At 35.1% G+C, this 11,378-nt stretch overlaps 1 protein-coding gene across 1 annotated transcript; it reads left to right on the forward strand.

The window, feature by feature from the left end:
* Positions 1-5,730: 5,730 nt before the first annotated feature.
* LOC143541647 (uncharacterized) lies at positions 5,731-8,099 on the forward strand. Its single transcript, XM_077034413.1, has 4 exons — positions 5,731-5,761; positions 6,002-6,271; positions 7,073-7,261; positions 7,808-8,099. Exons 2-4 carry the CDS (start codon positions 6,035-6,037, stop codon positions 7,964-7,966), a joined length of 585 nt encoding a protein of 194 aa, XP_076890528.1. The 5' UTR covers positions 5,731-5,761; positions 6,002-6,034; the 3' UTR covers positions 7,967-8,099.
* The last annotated feature ends 3,279 nt before the right edge of the window (positions 8,100-11,378 follow it).

Here is an 11,378-nt window from a genome sequence, read left to right on the forward strand (position 1 = left end):
ATTGTTTGCACAAAACCTACATATTGACTAAAGAAAACTAAAATTACACATACATTTCTATTGTAGACTTGTAGTAAACTTTCTTGAAATTTATTTAGTATTATAAATCAATTATTGAATATGTTGTTTCAGGTTTTATTTTCAAGTGGCTCGGGACTTTTGTTAAATATTAGCTGTGGACTTTGGAGAAGACGAGAAATTTGGATGGCCGTTTTGTTCTTGTTATTTTTTTGAAAAAACTTTAATTTGTTCTCGCTACTTCATATGTTTATTTTTGTTAGTTTTGTAAGTTTGTATGGTTATTTGGACTTAGTTTGGTGGTATGTATGGTTATTTTGGTTGGACTTTCAAGTTTCAAATCAAATTTCTTGTTATTTATCATTGCATTAGTTAATGCTAAATCGAGCTTATCGAGTTGAGCTTTGGCGAGCATAATCCGAGCCTGGGCTCATTTAAAAAAATTTTCGAGCCAATCGAGCCGATCCCGAGCTCTAAGATGTCAGTACTAGTACGAGCCCAAGCCCGAGCCTGAGAACATGGGCTCGACTTGAGCCGAGCTCGAGCTCGAGCTTCTGAATATCTTAACGAGCCGAGCTCGAGTAGTACATAGCTCGGGCTCGGCTCGGCTCGTTTGCACCCCTAACTATAATATCATTGGTTGTGTTTCGTCTTGGACAAATAAACTGAAATTTAGAACGAGAATTTGGGACTGAAGCTTATGTTTGAACATGTAAACGATCATGAACTATAATTGTTTAGTGACTAATCTAATGTAAGGTTTATGTACATCGAAGGTTAACTAACTTGGTTATTGTTTTATCATGCATGTTATTAATTTAATAAATACCCTTGTATGAGTATGGAAGTTTAGAGTACAAGTCATTTAATTTGTGGGCATAAACGCTAAATGTAGTTGAGGCACCAAAGGTGTTTCAACTAAAAACCCAATCGGAAGGAAGAAGTATTCAGGCTTCTTCCAATTAAATAAGGATCTACAAAGTACAGTTAATCTAGTATTTGCAAATAAACAGGATGCAATGACTGCTGCAGAATGCGCTGCTTTCGCTTCATAGTATTAAAAACTATGACTGGCACATTCAACCGTCTTTATGATGGGCTCGGGTTGTTTGCTCAGAGAGTTACGTACAGGTAAAGCAACGAGCTAAGCTAGAATGAATGAAAAAAGTGAAATGCCCGTGTTTGTTTGATTTTGAACAATTTGAGACGCATAGTTTGTAATGTGTACAATTTGTTTATATTATCTTTATAAAAGCATTGCTTGTGATGTTTAGGTGGGGGTGGTCATTCTTTAGCCCTTGGATCATATTTTATTGAATGAATGAATAAGTTGTTACAAAAGTGGGAGTTTTTAGCTTATTGATCCTCTATAATCTTGGATTTAAATCTTCCAACATAACTAAGAATTTATGTATGTTTCAAAGAAACCAAAATTAAAATGTCCGAGTTTGAGATAGGAGATGGTTACAAGTACGGATGCCATTTTTCTCCGAATACCCATGTCCGTACTCGTACTGATTTATCATATTCGGTACGGGTATCAGTATCAAGATTTTGAGTTTTCGGTATTCAATACAAATAGGTACAGAATGGGTATCAGTACGTGTTTTGTTTCGTTTATGGTTAGAATATGTATGAGTCTTTCGGTATTTTGTACCCGTTTACATTTGGTTTTTGTATAATGTTTTGGTTGTGTCCCATTTAGTCATTTTAGTACCCAATGCGGATCCAATGGCGGATCTAGACCAAAATCTCAAGGGCAACATTCAAATTTTTTGTTATTGTATTTCATACAATATAAACAAAACAAAGATAGAAAGACGCTAATAAATAAATTTAAACACATGGGTTATAAATTTCTCCTCTTTGAGTTTTGAAAACTTGAAATCAAACTATTATATCATCTTCTTTTACTTTAATGCTTTATCAAACGTTTTCAATAAGTCTTGACTCATTTTTTTGAAATTTTGATAGAGCATTATGAGGTATAAAATATCGTCCAACAAGTATATATAAAATATAAATTAAAGACTCTTAAAATATGATATAAGACCTCTCGCATTGGATCGTTGTGGCTCTCTCCATCTTTTTTAATAAAATGAAGTGCCTCAAATACTTCCAAGGAATAATTTTAACAAACTTATGATTGTTCTATGATGAGAACCTCATCATGTGTCTCCGGCTGATGCAAGAGAAATCTGTTAGTTTAATCTTTTTCCTGCCTTAATTTCACGAAGAAAGAATCTCTCTCTCACTCTCCCTCTCTTGCCTCCAACATCATTTTTTTTATTTTCTTTTTTGCAACAGCCACAATCACTAACTGAAGTTGATGAGCAAAACAATGCATGTAGTAACGTAATGCGTGTTAGTTTGGGCCTTAATTGATTTGAACTTCTAATTTGGTTGCGCTTTAAACCAGCAGGTGTAACACTATATTTTTTCAGGGGTAGCGAAATACAAAAACCGACAAAATAATATTTTTTTGCACTACCGGCGAAAAATTGAGGGGTCGTGGATGCCACCCCTGCTAACCTTATAAAATCTGCCCCCTTTGCGTATTCAACTAGTACCTACCCAGACATATTCAACTAATTTGTACTTTGTACAGATTTAACTAGTAAAACTCGTCGCCGTAATGTACGACATATAACAACCCATTTCTGGTTTTGAATATGTTTTTTTTTTGTTTAATTTGATGAATTTTTTTTTGGGTTAGTTTTGAGATTGCAACAAACCTAACAGAAATAAGACTTGTGAAAAATACAAAATAAATAATTAAAAAATATTTAATAATTTATTTAAAATTAAATATATCTGTCGAACTTTAAAAGGCAACTAACAACTATACATGAAAGACTGGAGTGCAAATTAAAATTAGCAGAGTTAGAAAGGTGTCGTTTGTTGGATCTAAAACAAAGAGCCAGAATTAACTGGGCTATTGATGGGGATGAAAACTCTGCTTATTTTCATGGGATTATTAATTGCCACAAGAAAACAAATAATATTAATGGGCTTGATTTTGGGGGTGTGTGGGTAACAGATTCGGTTCTGATTGAAGAGGGGGTCAAAGATTTTTTTGTCAACAAATTCTCTGAGCCTTTAAAAGACAGGCCCATTTTCTTTAATCTGGGGCTACCTCGGTTATCGACAATGGAAGCAGAAAATATTATTAAACCTTTCACCAAAGATGAAATCAAACGAGCTATTTGGGACTGCGGTGGGGAAACGGCACCGAGGCCGGATGGATTTACTTTTAAATTCATAAGAAAATTTTGGCAACTGTTTGAAGGCGATGTGGTGGGAATTCTAGATCATTATTACACACATGCGATGATAAGCAATGGATGCAATTCGAGTTTTATCTCACTTGTGCCTAAGGTAAATGATCCACAAAAAATTGAAGACTATAGACCAATAAACTTAATCGGGTGTATCCCGAAGATGATATCAAAAGTTCTGGCGAATCGAATGAAAGGGGTAATTGGGTCGATCATTGGTGAAGAACAATCGGCATATGCATCGGGGAGAAACATAACTGAAGGGGCACTTATTTTGAATGAAATTGTTTCTTGGTGTAAAAAAAAAATAATAAAAGTACAATGTTGTTTAAAGTAGACATTGATAAGGCATTTGATTCGGTTAACTGGAGGTTCATTGATTCTATCATGTCACAAATGAGATTTCCGGAAAGGTGGAGGCGGTGGGTGAAAGGCACGTTTAATACGGCGAGGTCTTCTATTTTAATAAATGGGTCCCCGACTTTGGAATTCGACATAAAGAGGGGGGTTAGACAAGGGGATGCGTTGTCTCCATTTCTTTTCATAATAGCGATGGAAGCATTGAATGTGGCGATGCGCTCGGCATGTGCGGCCGGTCTCTATAAAGGTATACAAACACCGCACAATGGTCCTCTCGTGTCACACCTTCTTTATGCAGATGATGTGGTGTTCATTGGTGAATGGTGTGAGAATAATATTATTAATCTGAAACGTATATTGAGATGCTTTCATTTGGCGTCTGGATTGAAAGTAAACTTACAAAAAAGCTCTTTGTATGGGGTTAAAGTAAATTTTGAAACGGACAGTTCCATGGCTTCGGTGTTAAATTGTAAAGCGAGTAAAGTGCCTTTTGTCTATCTCGGGCTTCCGATCGGCGCAAATATTAATCATAAAAAAAACTGGAAACCAATTCTTGAAAAGTTTGACTATGTTCTGTCCAAGTGGAAAGCTAAGGTTTTATCTTTTGGTGGGAGACTCACGCTTGTTAAATCGGTTCTGGGAAGTTTGGGAGTTTATTACTTCTCGCTATTTAAAGCCCCCACGGGCATCCTCAAAAAGTTAGAATCAAAGCGAAGGAGGTTTCTTTGGGGTGGTAACGAGGATAACGAAAGGATAAGTTGGGTTGCTTGGCAAAAAATAATTAGAGATAAGGATAGAGGTGGGCTGGGAGTGGGGAGTCTAAAGGCTATTAACCTGGCATTATTGGCAAAATGGTGGTCAATGTACAAAAATGACAATTCCTCTTTGTGGGTCAAAGTAATTACCGCTATTCACATAGGTACGCAAAGTTGGGCATGCATACCGGTTAAAAAATCTATTGGAGGAACTTGGAAGAATATTAATAACTTAGAGTCAGGGGCAAATGGTGAAAATGTAAATCTCTCAGCTAGGCTTAAAGTTCAAGTGGGCAGGGGAGATAAGACACAATTTTGGATTGATACATGGGCTGGTGAAAAGTCATTAAAAGATATGTTCCCCTTACTGTTCGGGAGGGTGCGGAAAAAATTTGTGACTGTAAATGAGTGCTATGAGAAGGAAGGAGTTGAAATTAGATGGATTTGGCGGTGGGCTAAGCCTGTTAGAGCTCCTGCAGCAAAAACTGAATTGGCCACTTGCAAAAGTTTGTTGGCAGGTTTGGAAATGAAAGACAAGCCAGATTTATGGTTGTGGAAAGATGTGGAGGGATCAGAGGTGGAGTATAGGGTGAAGAACCTAAGATGGGAAATGGATAATATGAAATATCAAAAGGTAGAAGATAACTTTTGGTTGAAATGCATTCCAATCAAAATTAATTGTTTTGTGTGGAGACTTCTTTTGGATCGGGTGGCTCCAAAAGAAGCACTTTTGTTAAGGGGTATTAATTAATGTGGGAGATAATAAATGTGTTATCTGTGAAGCGGCGCCAGAATCGGCCTTGCACTTGATGGTGCGGTGCAAGGTGGCGAGATGGATATGGGCTATAATTCTTGAATGGTTTAAGTTACCGGGGTTTAATTTTTCTGAGTCTGTGCGAGAGATAATAGATTATCCAGCAAAGTTCAAGATGAATAAGATGGAGTGCGAGTTGATTCAAGCAATTGTTTTGGTTACGTGTTGGGAAATTTGGTTAACAAGGAATGATATGTTATTCAATAAAAAGACGTTTTCGATGGTGAAGGTTATAAATGACATTAAGGTTATGTCATTCCTTTGGGTGTGTAATCGGAACAAGAGATTGGGTATTGACTGGGAGAAGTGGTGTCGTTTTCAATTTAGTTAGTTTTCTAGAAGTTTTTGTTTGACCTAGGTTTACTTGCGTCTTGTAAGTGTTCCTTTTTTTGGTTTTTTATAAAATTTGGCCTTTCAAAAAAAAAACCTAACTATACATCCTCCACTAACATCGCAGACATCTTATCTTATTGTCTTTCACTTGTGTGTCTTGCCGGCGGCCTATTTTGCCTTAACTACTTAGCAATACAGGTATTGTTTTTCTTATATTAATATAGAAATCTTGAATTAAATCAATGGCATACGGACGGATTCTTAATTTATTAATTTATAATAATCATAAACAAGCTAGCTCCTCACATCCCTGTTACAAGTAAACCTTTGATAATAATTTGGAAATATTTATTTAATTATTATTCACAAAACATCTATACTCAATTTAATAATAATAATAATAATAATAATAATAATAATAATTTGTTACTTGTTTCTTTCAGTTGCAATTGCAAGGACAATTTGCATTACAAGTCATGGCATTGGCTGCAATACCTTCTGTATGCATGAGCAACAACGAATTCAACACGTCGAATTGTATCAGATTGAACGCGGTATTCACCAATTCATCTTCAACCAACACTAGCAGACGAAGAAGATGCCGAAACCACCTGGGAGTTAAGGCAATCAAGGAAGAAACAAAGCAGACACAGACTACGTCTTCACCGGATGAGATAACTAAGAAGTACGGCCTTGAAGTCGGCCTCTGGAAGGTATTCATCTTCTAGTGTTCATATTATTAATCCCAGTGTTGATTTTCTTGGTAATTCCGGACCATATGGAAGGACCAGAGTTGACAAGTTGGTTTAGTTTTCTAATTGTCATAAGATTAGTATAGTAATGTATTGGTAGACTTGTTAATGAACCGAATGTTCAGTGAAGTGTTCATGAACCATTAGGCGGGAAGTTCGTTTATTTAATAAATAAACGAATTTGAACACGTGTTTGATGTTTCATTCGTTTGTTTTTGTTCATGAGCGTTCGTTTATGGTTGTTTACAAATTCATAGAAAATTAATTGAATATTATTTGTATTTTACAAATTATATCATGTTAATACCTGATTAAATATTATTTGTACATTTCTGTTCATTTAAGTTTGCTCATTTATGATTGTTTGTGTCCATTTATGTTTGTTTCTGATATATGTTCATTTATGACTTTATGCTTGTTCAATATGTTCATTTATGTACGTGAACCGTCCGTAAAATTTAGACGAACAAACATAAAAGAACACGGGTGTGTTCATTTTTTAAACGAACGAATATGAACACAAATATTTTTTTAATTAACTGTCCGTGTCCATGTTCTTTGGGTTCGCTTATAGGCCTAAATATAGGGCTTGGGGAGAGGCTTTGAATGGGTGGTCATCAAGAGTTATTGTAACGAGTTTTTGAGTCAGTTTTCTCTTGCAATAAAATAGTTTCTCGATCCCATGCCTTGAGATTGTCATTTAGTGTTGTTAATTTGGTGATTGTTGTATGGTTTTGATTGGAAATCTGTGAGAATTTGTAGATATTTAGCTCAAAGGAAGAGGGCGGAGACAACAATGGGAAGAAATCGAAGGGAGATCAAGCAAAGGAGTTGTTGACCAAGTACGGGGGAGCGTATCTAGCAACTTCCATCACTCTGTCCTTGATCTCGTTTTCTCTGTGCTATGCTCTAATTACTGCTGGTGTTGATGTTCAAGCATTGTTGCAAAAGGTAATTACATCTCATCTTCATACTTTCTTACAATAACTTGTAAGGCTATTTGCTAGATGTTTGGGAGTCGGTTCGGTTTCGGGCTCGGGTTTTTATACCTTCTTCAAACGGGATTGATCGCGTTTTCATGCCAAAAGTTATATGTTTTAACCGGTTTTATGGTTTGTTTCTAATGTTTTTTTTAAGTAATGTTGTTGCAAATTGTTACACCTTTTTAGTCATATTTTTTAGTAATGGTGTTGCTAATAGCACGGGTCATATCTAAAAACCGCCCAAATCGGATCATGAGGATTGCTTAAAATGAGAATGAATGACGAATATAACCTGGTGGTAAAATTGATTTGATCTGGGCCAAGGAAATTTATATTTTAATTTAATGAGATAACAGGTTAAAACCCGAAACATAATCATTTTTTATAACATTCTTAACCGATTTATTTAAAAAAATCATATTATTAATTCAAAATTAGTTTTATAATCACAGTTTTGTTTAATAATTTAGATATTTATAAGATTCAGACTAAATGATCAATGTTTTGGCTGTAGGTTGGAATATCAGCTAACGAAACTGGAGAGAAAGTGGGGACTTTTGCATTGGCATATGCAGCACATAAAGCTGCATCGCCCATAAGATTTCCGCCGACGGTTGCCCTAACACCGATTGTTGCTAGTTGGATAGGCAAAAAAGTCGATAAAGATGACTAGCTTGTATCATTCATCGTAGTCTATGTATAAATTAACTCACACTTAAAGAGGATGTTTGGATGTGTCAATACCGTTGACATACACAGTTATATTGTGTAAAGTTGTAATATGAAGTAGGGGGTGTTCATCGGTTCGGATATCGGTTATTCGGGGTAGTTCAGATCAGTTTATTCGGATTTGAATTTCTTTTGTCCCTATCCATTATCCGAACCGAATCTGAATTCACATTTGTCTAACCGAACCGAATCCAACCGAAGTCAATTTGAATTTATCCCTTTTCAGCTTTAAGCTAGACTTTAACGAGTGAATAAGATCGATTAGTTTGGTCTTGAGGTGTAAGTATAATCTGAAAATTATATGTGGGTTTGACCTAAGCAGTTAATGCGGAAAAATATCGGATATCGGTCAAGGACAGATATCTGATATATCGGTTATCGTAGTGAGATATCGATAGTTTTAATATCATGTAAAATTCATATATATAGCAATTTTAACATTAATAACTCAGTATAGTCTCCTACCATTAACAAATAACCTTTTGCAAATTGCAAAACACTAACAATTGTAGCAAGTAAGAATTGATTAAAACTTAAAACACTAACATTGAACACTAAAAGTTGATAATTAAGACTTAAAACACTTATATCGGGAATATCGGTGATATATCGGTCAAATATTAGTCCAATATCGGTCAATATCGTTGATATTATCGGTACCGGTATTCTGAACCGATATTCTGATTTATATATCGCCAAGGACCGATAACCAATATATCACTGATATATCAGTGATATATCGGTGATATCGACTGCATAGGGTTTGACACACACTCATATGGGTTATGGCACCATGTCACAAACTCAAAATCTTCTTATTAATTGCAAGGATAAACCCGTAATACAAACATATTTTTTATTCAAAGCAAACCAAAGATGGAATCAACAAAACGATCTAGACAACAGCTAACAAACAACATCAATCATCATTGTGAAGGATTATAATCGCTCAAGAGCACGAAAGAGAGGATCAAAATACACTTGCAAACCCTAGATCGTAAAATCAAAACGAGGCCTAATTTGGACTTATATGATAGATAACAATTTTGATATAAAACCAGAATGTCGAACAACTGATGATCTGCGTTTAACGACAATACATGTGGTGAGGCGATTTTACCATTACACGACAAAATGTGGTAATATGTCAAAAACAACGCAAGAGTAATCCAAACACATATTTAATGTCTTAATTATAAATCTACACTCTTTAACATCATACTACTTCTAATAATTAGGCTACATAGTATAGGAGGTGTGAGATTGGGCATGTAAAATGGACATTTTGCGACGTAAGTGCCACCTTAGCAAATGAGGCTTTCACATTTCACACTCAAAAACATGTATTATGGTGGGGTGAAATGTGAATGTGAAATGTGGTTGTGGTTACTGGTTAGAGGTGGAGTGAAATGATTTGTGACGCTATCAATTAATAATTAATTAAAAAAACTAATCATGCCATCATGTGGTCATGCCCGCCAAACAAATTACGTTTAACGCCCTTTGGTGCCAGATATGTGATGGTAGTCAGCGCCATACCATGCCATCGTGGACTACAAAGGCACATATCTTCACTTTAATAACACATGCTCTTATAACATGACCCACAATGCTAGTTAATCAGACATCCGTTAATCTATGAGTCTATGGAACACTAGGATCTTTGGTGTCTTTTTCTTTCTTTATTTTAAATCCAAATATGAACTTTAAAAGAACTTCTTTACAGGTTGAGTTTGAGTTAACATATTTATTAAACATGTCACATTTCGGTTGTCATGTTTAATAAAATGGTTGTGATAGCATACCAAAAATTTGGTTAGTTTTGACTTTCATGGCCTATTTAGGTCTCCAACAATTGTCGCCCCTAACGTTGAATATAAACTTCGGGTCATTAGACTTAAGTTATTTTGATACAGTTAACCACTTGGGATTCATAGTTTGTACAAGGTCCGGTATTCTTGCACAAAACTTCCTTTTAACGCAATTGAATGACCTTGAACTTTTTAGACGTAGCCAGACTTTAACCACCAACCAAAAGCAGTAAACAAAATTTTGTTTTTGTATTTGATTAGTGATTTTTGTTGTAATGTGATAACATAGATGATAGATAAAATCTTTTATGTTTGCGCATTGTCATGAAATTGGTTCCAAGTACCACGGGAGTGCATATAGGTTGGTTTGGGTTGGTTTTAGGCTCAAATCAAACAAAAACTGAAGTCCGGTTTTAGAAACAACTTTTTGGTTTTGGTTCTCAATTTCTTGTATGAGTTCGGTTCGGTTATAATGCGTTTTTCATTATTATATTTGTGCTTGAAATATTTTTTCTTAATAAATTGGCTCAAAATAATGAATTTAAGCATACAATGTTTAACCTAAAATTTTTTGAACCACCTTTTAATGAATTTGGGTGTGTTAGCATAAAATAATTAAGTTGGGCTATAAATCCACTTTCAAACAAGTTGTGAGTGATTCGGTTTTATACTTCAGTTCGATTTGGAATTCGGTATGGTTTGGTTTTGTGAGGTATGACCAAGAACAAACAGTAATTTCGGTTTTCAAAGAAAATAAAACCGAACCATCGGTTATAGTTTGTTCAAGTTATTTGAATTCGGTTTATGGTGATTTGTGGTCCAAACACAAGTAACTCACCTTACATTCAATTAAACTGTCTTAACATGTGTCAGATAAAAGTTTGTTACTTATAAGCATATGAGTACCATATAGGGACATTTCATGAATGTTTATCATTCAAATAGGAGTTGCAAATTGAAATCCATATAATAATTTTGTTAGATTGTGAAGACTCAAGTGCAATAGACACTATGCTAAAGTACCAAAAACTTCTCAAGAACCACAAACTGATTCAGCACAATACACTTCTCACAATCTCTAAAACAAGACAGACTATCATCGCCACACGATGATAGCATGAGCAATCTAACAATAACACAAGTTCAGCGAGAAGATCGATATGCACTAAACGAAATCAATCAGAGGCTAGGGTTTGCAGAATTTTAGCTCCTGCATTAGCACGTCTCCATTCAACGAAGCCCATCCACAAAAAATTAAATTTTTCCTCACATTAAACAAAAGAAAAGAGTATCAAACACAATAAAAATAATTTTTTACAATCTCTCTCAATTAATTAGCTTTGAACTATATTAGCTGAGGAATAGTTTAGTTTACAACTATAGGTGACAAAGCATGCACATGTAGTAGGAAATGTCTACTTTTGTTCACAAATTTACAGAATTTTAACATCAGGACCAAAGATATACTCAGACACAAAGACCACGATGAAGGCTCTCTATTTCGCAGTGAGCATGTACCGACCATCAAATACCTCTTGTGATTGG

Source organism: Bidens hawaiensis, unplaced genomic scaffold (genome assembly GCF_021521415.1).
Source record: "Bidens hawaiensis isolate Kalapana, Puna unplaced genomic scaffold, B.hawaiensis_p1.1 tig00012634_1, whole genome shotgun sequence".
Taxonomy (NCBI): Eukaryota; Viridiplantae; Streptophyta; class Magnoliopsida; order Asterales; family Asteraceae; genus Bidens; species Bidens hawaiensis.

Coding starts and splice junctions, on each gene's coding strand:
- LOC143541647 (XM_077034413.1), top strand. CDS start 6,035: ATGGCATTGGCTGCAATACCTTCTGTATGCATGAGCAACAACGAATTC. Junction 6,272..7,072: donor TTGAAGTCGGCCTCTGGAAG/GTATTCATCTTC, acceptor GAGAATTTGTAG/ATATTTAGCTCAAAGGAAGA. Junction 7,262..7,807: donor TTCAAGCATTGTTGCAAAAG/GTAATTACATCT, acceptor TTTTGGCTGTAG/GTTGGAATATCAGCTAACGA.